Here is an 18,833-nt window from a genome sequence, read left to right as displayed (position 1 = left end):
TTGAGTCTTGGAGAGTTTTCTGATCAACTGTCTTATGGTATCAAAAGCGTCAAAAGTAAAGAGGATAAGAACTTGAACTCTTTGTGCTCCGTCAGTTACAGTGCTTGAACTTTCATAATTAAGTTTTAGTAGAGGCAGATCCTTGTTTGTATAATGTTCACACATAATGCTTGACCTTTCAGAAAGAAATAATAAAAGCCCACAATCTGAAATGTTGTTTGACCACTTGAGAGATTTATTTTCTTACTCTGTAACTCATTTTTTCCATTTAGAATTTTCATTTTAAATGAAACACTTTAACATTAGAATTTTGTTTAAATGAATTCTCGATCACCTTTACTTATATTGTTTTCTTTCCTCTCACTTGATTTCTCCTAATGCAGTGTTATAAATGACAAAACCATCACATTTTTAAATTTATTTTCAAATGAAGTGCAATATACAGAAAGAACTGCTCTTCCCCCTCTCTCACAGTCCATTAAGTTAACTTTGGAAATGCAAATAAGTTTTCTATTTAGCAACAGTTACATGTAAAAAGAGAAAGATCAGTAGCCTCAAATTTGCCTTACACCTGAAAGTAAGATAATAGTACATTATCTATGCCCAGGTGGAGCTCCATGGACTCCAGCTGGTTGCTGATGTAGAGGGCAACACCCCCTCCCCTTTTCCCTGCCTGTCTTTCCTAAAGAGTGTATACCCATCTATTCCTACATTCCAGTCATGAGAGCCATCCCACCATGTCTCAGTGATGCCAATGATGTCATAGACCTGTGGGCATACACACATGCCTGCAACTCTTCCTGCTTGTTCCCCATGCTCCATGCATCAGTGTACAGGCATTTGAGTTGGGCTCCCATTGAGGCTGATCTACTAATTAGAGTTCTCTTATCCTGCACCTTAGATACTGTCTTACTGGCCTGTGATCCAGCTCCAGGCACAGGGCATCCATTACTAACATCAGCCTCAAAGTGGGATGGTTTGAGGATTCCCTCCCTGAGCAACTCTTACTTTAAAGCCATCCTGACTAACTTGGAAAGCTTGTTGCCAAAGATGGTCTTCGCCTTGTCTTAGAGATGAACCCCATCCTCCCCTAGAAGACCAGATTTCTCAAAACTAGCTTTATGACATAAACAGCCAAAGCCCTGTTCATGACACCACTCCCTTAACCATTCATTGATTTTCCTAATTCTATCATCCCTTTCCCTCCCCATTCCCCTAGCTGTGAGGATTGATGAAAAGACTTCCCATGCCCCCAAGTCCTTCACTGATGCTCCCAGCTCCCTGTAGTCCCCCTTGACATTCTTCAGGTTGCTAACAGCTGTGTCACTGGTGCCTACGTGAAACTGCAGCATCGGGTAGTTGTTAGTGGGACGTACAAGGTCTGGCAGCCTCTCCAGCACATCCTTAATGTGGGCCCCTGGCAAGCATCAGACCTCTCTAGATAGTGGGCCAGAATGACATGTGGGTGCCTCTGTACCCCTCAGAAGAGAGTCGCCCACCACTATCACCTGTCACTTTTTCTTAGTTGGGGTAGCTGTTATGCAGTGGGGAGCAGGTTTGGCTGCCTCACTCAGCTCTGATGACTTACCTGTTACTGTTTCTTTTTCCTTCTCAGTCTGCAGAACCATGAAGCAGTTCTGCAGAGGCACCTCAGGCTTTGGGGCAGGCTTCTTCCTCTTGTTAGCCTTTCTCATGGCAGTTTGCTATTTCTCATCACTGTTGTCTTCCCCTCCAACTGGATGTGCCAATGAAGGAGTTTGGGATTGTTTGGCCCCGGACTGTGGATTGAATGCAGGTTGCATGTGAATCTGTCTGACTCCCTCTATTTCTGCCTCTCTGTTAGCACACAGCCTTTTGACTGTCTCCTGCAGCTCAGCCACCTGTAGCAGGAGGTCCTCCACCTGGGCATGTCTTACACAGGCGAGTTTGCCTCTCACCTCTGCTCCAGGAGTGAGGTCCAAACACTTCACACAGACCAGGGTCTGCACAGATGCTTCTTCCTTTATCAGCTCTGTCTGTCACCATTTTGGTGACCAGGATGTGACACTGTCCCACATGACATCCTGGTCACCAAATTGGAGAAAAACAGGTTTGATGGACGGACCACTTGCTGGATAAGGAATTGGCTGTATGGTCACGCTCAGAGAGTTGTTGTCAAAGGCTCAATGTCCAAGTGGAGACTGGTGATAAGTGGTATTCGTCAGAGACTGATGCAGGAACTGGAGTTATTTAATGTCTTTGTAGGCAATATGGACAGCTGGATCAAGTGCACTCTCAGCAAGTCTGCAGCTGACACCAAGCTGAGTGGTGCAGTTAGCATGCTGGAGGGAAGGGATGCCATCCAGAGGGACCTGGACAGGCTTGAGAGGTGGGTCCATGCCAACCTCATGAAATTCAGTCAGACCATGTGCAAAGTCCTGCACCTGGGTTGGGGCAATCCCAAGCACAGATACTGGTTGTGCAGAGGATGGCTTGAGAGCAGCCCTGAGGAGAAGGATTTGGGGGTGTCAGTTGATGAAAGTCTCAACACGAGCTGGCAATGTGTGCTTGCAGCCCAGAAGGCCAACCACATCCTGGGTTGCATCAAGAGAATCATGATTGGGAGGTCAAGGGTGATGATTCTGCCCCTCTGCTTTGCTCTCACGAGGCCTCACTTGGAGTACTGCATCCGGTTCTGGGGCACCCAACACAAGAAATAGATGGAGTTGTTGGAGCAGGTCCAGAGGAGGGCCAAGAAGATGATCAGTGGACTGGAGCACATCGCTTATGAGGACAGGCTGAGAGCTGGGGCTCTTCAGCCTGGAGAAGGGAAGGATCTGGGGGAACCTTATAGCACCCTTTCAGTACCTGAAGGAGGCCTACAGTAAAGCTGAGGAGGGACTTTTTATAACGCCGTGTAGTGACAGAATGAGGGGAAATGGCTTTAAACTGGAAGAGGGTAGATTTAGACTATATATTTGGAAGAAATTCTTTACTGTGAGGGTGGTGAGACAGTGGAACAGGTTGTCCAGGGAGGTTGTGGATCCCCCTTCCCTGGAAGCATTCAAGGCCAGGGTGGATAGGGCTTTGAGCAATGTGGTCAAGAGGGTGGTGTCCCTGCCTACAGCAGGATGTTGGAACTAGATGATCTTAAGGTACCTTCTGACCCAAACCATTCTATGATTCTGTGATAACATTTCTGTAACAAGAAAAGCTAAATATTTATCTTTTCAAAGCTTTTCAACTCTTCTCTCATTTTTCAGAGAAGGTCCCTCCAAAGAACGTGGTTTCTCAGAACCTTGGTAAATGTTATCTCAGATATTAAATCAAGGGATATTACTGCCTAACAATGTAGAGTGTTAACGTGTTGAGCATTCATCCTACTGAGAAAGTGACAGTTTTTTCTGAGTCTTTAGTAACTAAAACACTGTTATTAGTCTATCTTAGCTTTCCCATAGATACCTCTGTAGCATCAATAATGGAAAAAAAAGTTTCAGAAACTTTCACTGATGAAGATGAAACAAAATGTTTACCTCATATTTCATTTGAGGAGAGCGCTGGCAAAGCCAGTATCTTCTCAGCCCATAGCTTTCCAAAGAAACTCTGGCTAATGACTGAAAGTGAATAATTTAAGACCATTTGGTGAAGTCATGGTGGAAACTGTGTTGTAATCAAAAAATAAGTGTTTCAGGTGGGAAGGAAAGGACCTGTGAGAGTTTTTGAGGCTCTCAAAGCAGAGTATTTTCTGTGTATGTGGCATGCAAACATTATCCAGTTTTTTACTCTCTATGGCTAATAATCTAGAGCTTGACTGTTACAGCAAACCATTAAATTGATGTTAGAACAATGTTGTTTCTACTTCCTTTTGAGAGATGAAATACAAATTCAATCTGAGATTTCACCGTTTAATGAATGAATGAATGACTAAAAGGACATGACAACTGAAAAGTTTTAGTAGTCAAACATTATTTCCAGGAACATTAAATAAAGAGATAAGTAAATGAGTGAATGAATAAAATGACATGATAACGGTGAAGATTTATTATTCAAACGTCTTATTTCCAGAAAAATCTATGTATGAACTACTAACTTAAGAACCTGTAACTGGGTGCTCCTGTCCCCATTGTCTGCAGTGCGTCCAACTCTAGAGTGCTAGCCGATCACCTGCATCTTCCCTACTAGAGCCACAGGTGCAGCTGCAGTGTGGATCTGCCCAGAGCTGCCAGTCAGGTAGCATCATCATGGCTGAAGACAGCATGGCCATTGCAAAGGATGGGTTAAGGAACAGTAAGGCAGACCGAGGACCCTGCAGCTCTGGTACTTGTGGATGCAGGGGAAACTACTGCTCTGGTCAGCAAGTTGTAAAATGGGGTACCATGAAGAGTAGAGTGTTGTAAACTGGAGGAGCAGAGGTGGCAGTCAAGGATTGGCTGCTGCTTTGCAGCAGCAGAGTGTGGGCCAGAGTCTGGTACTTTACCTTCTCAGCTGTTGAAGCAGTCTGGCAGGGCTGGAGCAGCACCAGCTTAGGTAGTGGTTTTCTTATGGCACTGAAGTGGTGGGGGGCTCATAGGTGCCACTGTTGGTGTGCCTTCTTCTGGAATTGCTGCCAGTAGGCTCTTCTCTTGCTCAGCAGCTGCTCTTTGCATGGGCTGGGCACCCAAACTGCTCATTGGGTGGCTCTTGTTCAGATATTCCTCTAGGGCAGGGACAGCCCTGATACAGGAACAAAGACTTTTAATTGCTAGAGGCAAACATGAGTATTAAAAAGATCTATTGTTCAGTTCAGTCCTACAGCTTAGGCTGACTAAAACAAGGTATGTTGCATATATATTGAAATAAATAGACTAATTTTATCCTGATTTATTTATTTTTCCATTCCATGCATTCAAACCCAGGTAAGGCCCAACTATATTTTATCTTCATTTCTTCTACTCAGCAATACTACCTCTAAAATACCTGAAAACAGCCAAAGAAAGAAATTCAGATCAGAATATTTACTGTCATCCTCATCTCCTCTGTTATCAAGGTTTATTTTATTGGAACCTTCGTCTCTCCCACCAGAATATTGTAAGAGTTGGTTTGTGTGTGGAATAACTGATGTACAACTATGTGTAGCATATGCCTCTTCCTCTGCCACAAATTTAGGGAGTAAGGGAGGTCTTTTGAAGTCACATTGCATTTTGCTACATCTATACAGATTAAGTTGATGAAAAAAGCTTTTCATACTTTTAATCTCAAACTCTCAAAGGTCCTTTCCTTCCCAGTACTTCTACCTGAAATATTTCTTCACTGATAACAGTTTCCACTGTAACCTCACCAAACGATCTTAAATTAGGCACTTTCAACCGTTAGCCAGAGTTTCTTTGGAAAGCTGAGGTGTCAGAAGACAATGGCTACGAGGTAAACATTTTGTTTCCTCTTCATCGGTGAAGGAATTTTCTTCCATTATCAGTGGTACAGCAGCAATCACAAACTCTTGAGGAGTTTGTGGTTAGTGGAAGATCAGGAGAAGGTGAGTCTAAGGTCTCAATCAATTTCTCTAGATCAGAAGCAAGACAGAAAGAAGTTTCTGCTGTAGGTGCCTCGCTTTCAATTTATCTTGTCTCAATTTGACTGAAGTTTGCTCTTACAGCCATTTCTGTGTTGAGTTAGTCTTCGCCCTGCTGGTTGGCAAGCAAAATCCAACTGAATTATCTCGATTTCCAGTGGAAAATGCACAAATATCACTACGATGCCTGTGTGTCATCACAGTGACGTCACCGTGTGGTGCCCAAGGCCTTGCTGGCTGGAACAGCTAGAGCAGATGTTGCTGACCAGCACTTGTTGCTTGTCCTGCACAGAGCCACAGGTGTTTTAACCTGAGTTAAGAATGGAATACAATTGCATTTAAATGGAATCTCTCCTCTCCTAGATCTTGCTTCGTCTTCCCTGGTCCCCTCAATAACATCATTCTTGTCGGCTTGATGTCCCTGTGATTCTCCAGATGGGGTTAGATATCAGTTTCCCAAGCAATGTTAACAAAAGTAAATAGCAATCTCTTCCTAGTTTGCCACAATGAATCTCTGTTGTTTCCAATGCATGGCATCTACAAGGAAGTAGATGTGTACCCAGAAAATGCTCTGCCATGCCAACAGTATCCCAGGGGCTGCTCTGCAAGTCCAGCTAGAAAAAGATAATAAGTAAATGTTGTTGATGACATAAACTGGAGATGTGCAACTCCTCTTTTCTTTGATTTGGTTCCTATGCTTTTATTAGATAGTTTAGAAACTTAGAAAGCAATCCAACACAAACAGTGATGTTCTCTAAGCCATTTCAATCATACTGTACAGGATCAAGTACTTTATCTACAAAGAAATGATTTGATCTAGAGATTATGGTATCAGGACTCAGGACTTGAATGTATGCTAGTTTTGAGGACAACACTAAACTGGGACAAGCTGTTGACTCCCTTCAGGGTAGTGAGGCCTTGCAGAGAGATCTTGACAAACTGGAGAGCTGAATAATCATCAACTTCATGAAGTTTAAGAAGAGAAAATGCTGGATTCTGCAGCTGGGATGAGGCAATCCTAAACATGTGTACAGACTAGGGGATGCAAGGCTGGAGAGCATCCCTGTGGAAAGGGATCTGGGGGATCTAGTTGACGGCAAGTTGAAGACGAGTCAATAGTGTGCTCTGGCAGCTGAAAAGGCCAGCTGTACACAGGAACAGCATTGCTAGCCAGACTAGAGAAGGGATTGTCCTGCTTTTCTCTGTACTGGGGTGGTCTCACCTTGAGCATGTTGTGTAGATCTGGGTGCCACAACATAACAAGGACATGAAACTATTATAGTGTGTCCAAAGGAGGTCTGTGAAGATGATGAAGAGTCTAGAGAGCAAGATGTAGGAGGAGCAGCTGAGGTCCCTTGGTTTGTTCAGTTTAGAGAAGAAGAGACTGAGGAAAGCAGAGAGGCAGCACTGATGTCTTCTCTCTGGTGACAGCGACAGGACCCAAGGGATTGAGCTGCATCAAGGGAGGCTCAAACTGGGTGTTAGGAACAAGTTCTTCACCAGTGGTTGTTTGGGCTCTGGAATAGGCTCCAAAGTACAATTGTCATGGCCCTTCAAAAAGTGTCTGGACAGTGCACTCAGAAATAGTTTGAATTTTGGATAGTCCTATGCGGAGTCAGGAGTTGGACTCAATGATCCTTGTGGGTCCCTTCCAAATTGACATATTCTTTGTAAGCCAAAGAGTAAGAAGTGAGTCTTTTCTACCTCTGTTACCTTGTAAAGTTTTTGAACAAAATTGTTATATGGTTAGAAAAAAATGTATGTATTTTAAATGGAAAAAAAAAACCACAAAAAACAACAAACAGTGTAATACAAAAGTATCATGCAAAACTACATGCAAATACACTTTCAGAATTATAGCATGAACCTGATGAGGCTTCAAACCTCAGGAAAGAAAAATTATCATTTAAAGTAATTTTTGTGCCTCTTGACTAAGAAATAGTCAAGAATAGTTTAAGAGCCATTTCAGTATACCACAAGTGCTACCTTAGAGAGTTGAATTCAGCCATTACCACCATGAATGATGTGAGCAGCAGTTGTCAGCTTCCGTCTGAAGACTCCCCAGAATACCTGCTCTCTAGGATACTCAGGAGTCCACTCTGTAACATACAAGAAACATCTCCTTTCTAAGGCTGGGTTAAGTAATACAGAATTAATATCTCCTTTTCTGTCCCTATGAGGCTGAAAACTTTACAGATTTTATACGTATGTATATATATATATATATATCTGTGTGTATGGTAACCACTGTGCATATATATATCATATATAGCATATATATATAGCATATATATATATGCACAGTGGCTACCATACAAACACACTAGTCCTCACTGAATCTCTCAATCTACCTATTATTCAACTGAATAATTGCAAGTTTTGTTTCAGCTCAAATATGTGGCCTGTATGAGTCCTCATCAAGTTTTACTGTTTGTTTATTTTTAAATTGACTTCTATTACTTTTTTATATTAATAGAACTGTTTCAACACATGCATGGATAAGACCAGTTTGATATCTTAACAGACAACTCTCTGTGCTCGGCAAATCATATTTCAAGAAAGAAACAGCTACCAATTTCTTGAGCCTCTGGTTCAGAAATTTCATTTCACCTAACTTTAACAAGGGAGAAATAGAACTGGCTCCATGTAATGAGATAGATTAACCTCAGGCAACACACTGATTCAAAGCTACCAATAAAAGCGTTCCTTTCAGCCACTCAGAGGTGGTTGTGACCCAGCTTGAGGCCAGAGCACAATCTCCAGCTATTTACATGCAAATGTTTCTAGTCTCTTCTATATTCTAGAAAGTACCAAAATACATGCAATATTTTTTATTTCAGCTGCCCATTCAAATGTTTAAAAATCTGTGATCATGAAGACTATGAATAGATTTTTTATTTAGACTTTTTGATCTTGTAAGGCTTAACAGTGAACTTTCTTCAAAAACAAATCCGCACCTTCTTTTTAGTTTTAACCAAGCTCTTTGATTTTTGGGGGGAGAGCTTGCTTCTTAATCGTTGCAGTGAGTTACAGACAAAATTTTCTAATAATTGTCACTTATGATTTATCTTCAAGTAAAAAAAAAACACAAAAAAGCAGTCCATCAGATGACATCCTGAGGAAGTATTTGCCATTAAAATATCACTCTTACAACTATTAAGTTGTACTCTAATGAAATAAAAGACCCAAGCAGAAAACAAACAAACAAACAAACAAACAAACAAACAAACAAAAACAGTCCATATAGCCTCTCCTTATTTTAGTGAGTATCTGTTCATGCAAGTGGATCTGTTGAAGCCAGCAGAACAATTCATCTCTCTCTCTCAGCTCTTAAATCTCTTCTGGAGCTTGACAGGATGTCTTTTTCTGAACATGCCATTAAATGACACAGAAAAGGGTTACTCCATCCATGCTTGCAGTGGGGAAGCAGCTGCAATTTCTTAAGTCAAGTTATAGGCTTTTTACATTCAGTTTTATCAGATCCAGCAGCCTCCTCAGCGCTGTGGGAGGACTGCCCAGGCACTGCACAGATATTGGATATCGTGGGGGTCATGTGAAAATGTAGAAGGTGCTGGAAGCATAGAATCACAGAATCATAGAATTGCTTAGGTTGGAAAAGACCTTCAAGATCATCAAGTCCAACCGCAACCTAACCATACTACCCTAACTCTTACAACTCTCTGCTAAACCATGTCCCTGAGCATCACATCCAAACGGTTTTTAAACACATTCAGGGATGGTGACTCAACCACCTCCCTGGGGAGCCTGTTCCAGTGCTTAACAACCCTCTCAGTAATGAAGTTTTTCCTGATATCCAACCTAGACCTCCCCTGGTGCAGCTTGAGGCCATTTCCCCTTGTTCCATCGCCTGTCACCAGTGAGTCAACCCCGCTGTCTCCCCTCAGCCTCCTCTTCCCCAGACTAAACAGCCCCAGTTCCTTTAGTAGCTCCTTGTAGGGCATATTCTCCAAGCCCTTCACCAGCCTGTTGCCCTCCTTTGGACCTGCTCCAGCACATCAATGTCCTTTCTGTACTGAGGTGCCCAAAACTGAACACAGTACTCAAGGTGTTGCCTCACCAGTGCCAAGTACAGGGGCAGGATTAATTCCCTAGACCTGCTCACCACACTGATACAAGCCAGGATGCCATTGGCCTCCTTGGCCACCTGGGCATGCTGCTGGCTCATATTCAGCTGACTGTCTGTCAGTACACCTAGGTCCCTTTCTGTCAGGCAGCTTTCCAGCCACTCCTCCCCAAGCCTGAAGGGTTGCCTGGGGTTGTTGTGCATTCAATCCCCTCATAAGAATCACTGATAAAGATGTCAAGTAGGAGTGGCCCCAGTACTGAGCCCTGAGGGACACCACTCGTGACTGGCTGCCAGCTGGATTTAACTCCATTGACCACAACCCTCTGGGCCCAGCCATCCAGCCAGTGTTTCACCCAGGAGAGCATATGCCCATCCAAACCATGGGCAGCCAGCTTCTCCGTGAGGAGGCTGTGGAGGAAAGTGTCAAAGGCTTTACTGAAGTCCAGGTAGACAACATCAGCAGCCTTACCTTCATCCACTAAGCAGCAGCCGCTTTGTCATAAAACAAAATCAGGTTTGTCAAGCAGGATCTACCATTCAGGAACCCATGCTGACTGGGCCTGATCCCCTGGTTGACCTTTAATTGATTTGTGATGGCTCTTGAGATTATCCATTCCATAACCTTCCCTGGCACTGAGGTGAGACTGATAGGTCTGTAGCTACCAGTATCATCTTTCCGGCCCTTATTGAAGATGGGTGTCACATTTGCCAGTCTCCAGTCCACCGGGACATCCCTGGTTAGCCGGGACCGTTGAAGGTTGATGAAAAGTGGCTTGGCAATCACATGCACCAACTCCCTCAGCACTCTAGGATGCAATCCATTTGGCCCCATGGACTTGTCCAGCTTTTGAAGCAGGTCCAAAACCATTTCCTTGTGGATTATGCAGGGCCTATTCTGTTTCCCATCACTGTCTTCCAGTGCAAGGGGCTGTGTGCCCATGGAACAACTAGTCTTACTATTAAAGAGGGAGATCATCCCTAGCCCTCCTCTGACTCAGGGAACATCTTGGGGCTCCTTGACACAGAGATGCTCCAGATGGTCACAGAATATGAGATAATTTATCATAATGTCTCTTTATTTTCTGAAGCTGTTCACTGCACTGTCATCTTCATTTATTCAGGTTTTATATATCAAAAGCAGTTAGAAATTAATAGCTGTGGGGAGAGGGGGGGGCTATGTCTCGCTCCAATTATCAGAGCAAGAGGGGAGATTCATTGATATACCCAGAGTGAGACTGAGACACAAATGAGGTCAAATGTTGCCCGATCAGTTTATTATCAATTTAAGTGATGGGAAGGGAAAGGATGGAGATTCTTACAAATTAGGGAGATGGAGAAGGGAAGGCAGGCAATAGGATAGATAGGAAAAGAGCAAGAATTATGTAAAGTGAGGATAGTAACCACCAAGGATCCAGTGGTCTCCACTGTGCGCTGTCCTAACAGTCCAAGGCCTGTGCAGGAGTAAGGGTGCAGAGGGAGGCTGCAACAGAATGGCTGGCCTTAGGCAGCAAGCAGGTAAACAGAAGGCAACCGACAGCAGGTCGAGGAGAAACAGGCAGGTCTCAGGTAGCAGGCCGAGGAGAATCAGGCAGCAGGCAAGTATAATTCCACGAGACGTCAAATATCAGACACTCTCTTCCTTGGTTGTAGGTGCCTTTTTTTATTATCTTATTCTGCCAGCGCGGCATTCCTAGGCACTTAGGTTAGCATCAAGAGCAGCACCTGTGGACATGCAACCTACTTCAAAAGTAAATGCAGCAGATGCTACAGTTGTGCCATTTCATGGCAGTAGAAATGAGCAGAATTTACTAAAAAAAATATTCAGAGCTTGTACTCATGGCCTTGCCTTCATCCACTATACAGATTCAGGAGTTATACTGAAACTTACAATTTCTATATCACCTTTATGCCAAGGAAGTGTAACAGTAATCACATTACGTAACATATTCTATAAGTTTTGAAATGTATTTCAATGTCATTAACTGCAGTATTGTCTTGTTCATAAGCATAAATGGACTATAATTATCCATCTTAGCACACAGTAATTCCATATTTTATCTCAGTTTGTACGTAATGTCTTTAGTTATGCATTATGGACTTCACTTTTGTGTATAATTACCAGGGTTTGAATGGCTAAGGATTAATAAATACTCTTTCAAATGTTGAAGGGATTAGCAAGGGACCGATACTGACTTATTTAGGTTGTATGTAAAATAACTGTATGTAAAATAACCTTCCTTTTAACTAAGTAATGATGCATTAGTATAGTTTCAGTGCTCTGTCCTTAAAAAGTTGAGATTTTGGTGTAGCTGTAGATGTCAACAGAGTAATGGTTGCCCTGTTAGTTGTTAAATAATTATATAGTCACATTGGTAATTTCTGGTTAATGTGATGGCAGATTTTCTGTTTTTGTTGGTGGATGAAGTTGCTAAGCTACTATCCGTCATATTTGGGAAGCTATGGCAATTTGGTGAAGTTAGCAGTGACTGGAAAAGGGACTTTGATTTTCAAAAAGGAAAAAAAGGATGACCAGGGAACTACAGGCCAGTAAGTCTCACCTCTGTGTCCAGATCATGGAGCAGATTCTCCTGTAAGCTATGGTAAGACATCCAAAAAACAGAGGGGTGATTGGTGACATTCAGCATGACTTCACTAAAAGTAAATCGCGCTTGACAAATTTGGTGGCTTTATACAATGGGGTCACAATGTTGGTGCAAGACATTATCTGCCTGGACTTGTGTACAGTCATGCACAACATCCTTGTTTCTATAATAGAGAGACATGGATATGATGGATGGACTGTGGACTATGATGGTGGTTAGAGAATTGCCTCGATATTGCGTTCTATGTTATTTGATACCAGTGACAAGTAGCATTCCCCAGGGGTTCATAGTGGAACCAGTGCTATTTAACATCTTTGCTGGCAATATGCTCAGTGATATTGAGCATTCCTTCAAGTTTGTGGATGACACCAAGCTGAGTGGTGTGGTCAACGTGTTGTCAGGAAGAGATGCCATCCAGAGGGACCTTGACAGGCTCAAGAGGTAAATTGTATAAATTTCAGGAAGTTCAACAAGACCAAGTACATGGTCCTGCACCTGTGGAGAAGTATTTGATGGACAGTGGGCATATATATTAGAACATGCTCGAGTGATCTCTGGAGTGTCCTTGGAGGCCTGAAATGAGGAACAGCTGCTGTGTTGCAAGGTCGAACATCTACGCCTCCAGGTTGTGCTTTACAGGACTGCTAACCACTATCTAACTGCAAGAATGCCTATGTGATGATATCCGCTGTCCAATTAGCAGTGTTGTAGCGCGTGACGCCTACCTGATGCTCTATAAATGTTGTAGTCGAATTGCAATAAATTAAGCACTATGCGATAATCGTATTGGTACAGCGGGTGACTTCGGCATGCACATTGCGACATGCACCTAAGCAGAAATACAGGCTGAGCAATCAGTGGCTAAAGAACAGGCCTACAGAGAAGGACTTGGGCATTTTGGTTGGTAGGAAGCTCAGTATGAGCCAGCAAGTGTGCTTGTGGCCCAGAAAGCCAACCATATCCTGGGCTGCATCCCCAGAAAGCCAGACATAGAATTACAGAATCATATAATCTTTTGAGTTGAAAGGGACCATTGAAGGTCAACTAGTCCAACTCCTCTGCAATGAATAGGGACATCTACAGCTAAATCAGGTTGCTCAGAGCCTGGTCCAGCCTAGCTTTGAATGTCTCCAAGGACATGGCATCCAATACCTCACTGGGCAACTTGTTCCAGTGCCTCACCACCCTTATTGTAAAAAGCTTCTTCCTTATATCTAATGTAAATCTCCCCTCTTTCAGTTTGAAACCATTTCCCCTTTGTTCTATCACAACAAACTCTGCTAAGGAGTCTGTCCTCTTCCTTCTTATAGCCCCCCTTTAGATACTGAAAGGCCACTCTCAGTTGTCGTCAGAGCCTTCTCTTCTCCAGGCTGAACAGCCCCAGCTCTCTCAGCCTCCTAATTTGGAAGGTGTTCCATCCCTTGGATCATTTCTGTGGCCCTCATCTGGATGTGCTCTAACAAGTCCACATCTCTCCTATACTGAGGACTCCATATCTGGACACAGTACTCCAGGTGAGGTCTCACCAGTGCAGAGCAAAGGGGCAGAATCACCTTCCTCGACAGGTTGGCCACATTTCTTTTGATGCTGTTCAGGATATGGTTGGCTTTTTGGGCTGTGAGGGCATGCTGCTGGCTCATGTCCAGCTTCCCATCCACCAGTACCCCCAAGTCCTTTTCAACAGGGTTATGCTCCGTCCTTACATTCCCCAACTTGTACTGAATGTGGAGGTTGTCACAACCCAGGTCCAAGAATTTGCATTTGGATTTATTGAACCTCATGAGGTTCTCCTGGGCCCACTGCTTAAGTCTGTCTAGGTCTCTCTGAATGGCATCCTATCCCTCAGGTGTGTCAACTGCACCACACAGCTTGGTGTCATCCGCAAACTTGCAGAGGGTGCACTTGATCCCACTGTTGGTGTGATTGATGAAGACATTAAAGAGCATCAGTCCCTGAGGGACACCATTTGTCACTGATCTCCACCCGGACACTGAGCCATTGACTACCACTCTCTGCATACAATTTTGCAACCAGTTCCTCATCCATCAAACAGTACATCCGTCAAAGCCTTAACTTTCCAATTTGGAGAGAAGGATGTCATAAGGGACCCTGTCAAAGGCCTTACTGATGTCCAGATAGATGACATTAGTGACTCTTCTCTTGTCCACTGATGCAGTTATACCATCATAAAAAGAGACAATTTTCGTCAGGCAGGACCTGCCATTGATGAACCCATGCTGGTTATTCCATATCTCCTCCCTCTCTTCCATATGCCTTAGCATAGCTTCCAGGAGAATATGCTCTATGATCTACCCCAGAACTGAGGTGAGGCTAACAAGTTGGTAGTTCCCTGGGTTATACTTTCTACCCTTCTTAAAAATGATTGCTATACTGCCTTTTTTCCAGTCATCAGGGACTTCACCTGACCACCATAACTTTTCAAATATCATTGAGAGTGGATTGGTGATTCTGTCAGTGAATTCCCTCAGGACTCTGGGATGCATCTCATTGGGACCCATAGGCTTATGGATGTTCAGGTTCCTCAGACAGTTGCCAACCTGATCCTTGCTTGTAGAAGGAGGGCCATCGCTCCCCCAGTTCCCACCTTCTGAATCATATTCTGGGCTGCATCAAAAGAAACATGACCCACAGACTGAGGGAGATGATTCTTGGCCCTCATGAGATCTCACTTGCAGTACTGCATTCAGCTCTGGGGACCCCAGCACAAGAAGGACTTGAAGCTGTTGAAGCAGGTCCAGAGGAGCCTTGAGGATGATCAGAGGGCTGGAGTACCTCTCTTACTAAGGAAGTCTATGAGAGTTGAGGTTGTTCAGCTTGGAGAAGAGAAAGTTTCAAGGAGATCTTCTTGCAGCTTTTCAGTACCTATAGGAAAGCTGGAGAGGGGCCCTTTTTCAGGAAATGTAGTGGTAAGACAAGAAGTTACAGCTTTAAACTGAAAGAGGGGAGATTTAGATTAGATGTTAGGAGGAAATTCCTTGCTCAGAGGATGGTGAGGTACTGGAACAGGTTGTCCGGTGAAGCTGAGAAATCCGACAGAGTAACTTGACATGCCAATGAGTTATGTAAAGCAGGTATTCCCTTTATTACAGTACTGGGTGCATGGAGATCGCTCCACTGAACATACGCACCAAGCAAAGCAGCAACTACACATTTATAGGCATAGCATATACATATTGATCACATTTCCAAGAAATTGGTTATATATGCATTGAATGTCCCACCCTTCTGAGCATGCATCCTAGAATGTGGGGAGGGTCTCAGGGCCCATCTGTTGGTCGCTGGATGAAGGCTATTAGTCATCCTTGCAAAACCTTTAGGGGGTTGCATTATGTCACAGCAGCAACTCTGCCTCCTTATATTCACGGGACCCCTCCACTGAGTTGCAAACAGCAGCTCTACTTATCTTCACTTATCTTCAGCGGACTTTGCATTCCTATGGTTTCTGTGTTCCTTCCAAAAGTTATGTTTGCACAAGCTATAAGGCTTACTTTAAACAAGGCTGTATGTTGTCCCCTTGATTCACCAGAGAAGCTGTGGATGCCCCATCCCTTGGAGGCATTCAAGGCCATGTTGGATGGGACCCTGGACAACCTGATCTAGCTGGAGGTGCACCTGCCAATAGCAGGAGAGTTGGAACTAGGTGATCTTTAAGATCCCTTTCAACAACAAAAAAAGTGATTCTGTGTGTATGTGTTGTGACTGGGGTCTTTCATTTATAAACACCTTAGAAGCAGATAACACATTATTTTTACTTTAAAAGTCTAAAAAGAACCCTAGTGCTTTCTTTTGCTTACTTTTGCAAGTGGACATTGTTGGTTCTGTGGGAGATACTTCTATTAATTTGATGTGATTAGGCAGAAAAAAAACCATAGACTGCCATGTAAATTGAAATAGAAATATAAAATAAGTCAAAATGTAGATTGTGCAAGGGTTAAGGTGTAACACAGCAGAGAGCTGAACATGAATCAAACTGAGTGAAAGATCTCGATGCACATTTGAATACCTTTTAAATCCTCAAGTAATTTAGGGGGATGATTTGTGATTAAGTGATGAATCTGTTCACTTTCATGACTGCAAAGTCATGGAGTGGTAAAGCTGGATAAATGCTGAATGTTTTATTGTAAGAAGTCTTTTTGTCATTTTTAAATAGCAAAGGAATGAAATAACTATTGTTCCCCTGAACCAAGACAGTCTTGAGTAATACTTCCAAAAATAAGCTCAGAATAGAAGAGGGTAGAGAAAGTGACCTGAGGGTTAACATGGCAACATACAGGCCATGTGGAATGGGACTGCTTGTTAGCATTTGCATAAAGAAGTCTTGCTTGACATTTACTGTCTAGGTGTTGGGTATAAAGGTATTAGTTTTCTGCAGTGGGGTTTGAGTCTGTGGAATTACTTAGGAGTCTAAGTAATTGAAAAGATCATAGCTCCAGGTTCACTTGAGGTTCAGGATCTACACTAGAATTGTTATGCTACCTGTCACTGTAGTATTTGTTTTCCTTGGAAGTGTCTTAGCAGAGATGGGTAGGGATTATTAAGGTATATTAAACTTTCGGACATTAAAACCTTGCTAAGAATTGGAGGAAGCTGGGCACTTATCTGAACCACGTAGCACAGTACAGAGAAGTCATGACTGACACTGCAGATGATAGCTTCTAACAGGTGAGCAGCAAAACCACATCACAGAGCTACAATATACAAGTCTTTCAGTACTTGGACCTGCCTCTCTGTATACAGTAAGCCTCAAGCAAGGTTAGTCAGTTTGGCTGTGAAACTATACAAAGAGACAAATCAAGCTGAAAAGAACGCAGCTGTAAAGAGCAGAAGCAATTGTGTTCCCGAAGTGCTCAGAGGGGAAACTCGTGAATGAAGTGCTTTGTCTTGTGTAATTCTCAGTTAAGTACATAGGCATTGAAGAGAGTCTCATGGTTGTCTACAGTAGATATCAGCACCAACCTCTTAGTTGTTTAGTTCACTGCTTCAGATCTTTACTGGCTTTATTCCAAGCAGCACTTTTCGGTAGCATTCTGCGGTTTGTTTGAGTTTGCGTTTTTAGTCTCATTCTTGTTACAAGAGGATAATGAGAATGTGAAAATGTCTTTTGTACTGATATCTCTGTGTCTTCTTCCTTCTTTACAGCATTTTGTTTGCAGACATTGTGGGATTTACTAGTTTGGCATCACAGTGCACTGCCCAAGAGCTGGTGAAGCTCCTAAATGAGCTCTTTGGCAAATTCGATGAGTTAGCTACCGTAAGTACAATTTTTTAAAAATCTACTTGAAATTCCATTTTGAATGGTGATGCACGAGTTAAATATGTTAGAAATCTGTAATAGACTGGTTTAGCCCTGTTTGTTACAAGTATCTAATGCTTCAATTTTTTTTGTTAATAATGTTAATAATAATGTTAATTTTTTGTAAAGTAAACAGACAATTTAAATGTTTAGGAAAGGAGCTTAATTTGCTTTCAAAAATATTTTTTCCTATGTTTCTTTGGAGGTCAGCAGAATTCTTCTTTGGTCTTTGCTGCAGAAAAATGAGAGATATGAGAGATATTTCAGTATTTAAATTTCTTATCTGGATGAAAAAAACAATAATAGAAATTATTTCTATTCAGGGTACAGTGTAAAACTACTTTCTGTGATGATGAGAAGCTAGAGACTCAAATCATTTCTTCACAGATGACATTCATTGTCACAGAAATTATGGTTTGTTTGTTTTTTTCAGAAAGGCTATTGAAGGCAAAATGTGATTTATATTATTACTGATATTTATGTTTTGACCACTGCATTTAACTTTGTGCCAGATTCCCCAAGGAAAAAGAATTTGAGTGAAAAGTTCCTTGCCCCAAAGTCTAATAGTACCACAGGCATTTGACAAGAAATGAGAAGAGTGGATGCTCCTGAAAATGTTCTCAAAGCTGGTTTCAAATTGCACTTAACAATATGTTAAAAATGTGTTTTCCCACTGAAGAAAACAAAACTTCTTTGATTCTACCTTGCTTGCCAACCTAGTCCTCAGAGCCCTAATTTTTGTCAAGTAGCACCTCTACATAAATTATGCTTCTCCACTTTATAATTATCTCATCTTCTGACTCTATGCAACAGCCTGGAGAACATATTTCTTCAGGTCCACCATACAGCATCCACATGGTCCAAATTCACTTTTAATCTTCCACGAGAGATCTGAAGTCTATGTATAATTAGACTTCCTCTCTAAAAGGAGAAGGAAGCCTTCTACTGCATAGGATGCCAGGGTTGAGGAAGGCCTATTCTCTCTCCCCAGAATTGATTATATTTTGCTCAAGTGCTATGTCTTGATTTGCACTCTGTTCAAGTCAGAACAGAGAAGAACAGCTGTGTGTTCCCTTTTCTCAAGAAAAGCAGAAGATAAAGTTAGATCCTGAGTCAAGAATGATTGAAGGTGGATTTTCTCTTCTCTCTTCTCTTCTCTTCTCTTCTCTTCTCTTCTCTTCTCTTCTCTTCTCTTCTCTTCTCTTCTCTCTTCTCTTCTCTTCTCTTCTCTTCTCTTCTCTTCTCTTCTCTTCTCTTCTCTTCTCTTCTCTTCTCTTCTCTTCTCTTCTCTTCTCTTCTCTT

General features: G+C 42.5%; 1 protein-coding gene across 1 annotated transcript in view; it reads left to right on the top strand.

Moving 5' to 3' along the window:
• Nucleotides 1-18,833, top strand: part of ADCY1 (adenylate cyclase 1) — a 166,165-nt gene that overhangs the window by 67,149 nt on the left and 80,183 nt on the right. The window contains exon 4 of the mRNA XM_021382384.1: nucleotides 17,378-17,489. Within this exon, the coding sequence (XP_021238059.1) occupies nucleotides 17,378-17,489 (112 nt within the window). The remainder of the gene's footprint in view (nucleotides 1-17,377; nucleotides 17,490-18,833) is intronic.

This window comes from Numida meleagris, unplaced genomic scaffold (genome assembly GCF_002078875.1).
Source record: "Numida meleagris isolate 19003 breed g44 Domestic line unplaced genomic scaffold, NumMel1.0 unplaced_Scaffold218, whole genome shotgun sequence".
Lineage (NCBI taxonomy): Eukaryota > Metazoa > Chordata > Aves > Galliformes > Numididae > Numida > Numida meleagris.
This window is presented reverse-complemented; position numbering and strand designations above follow the sequence as displayed.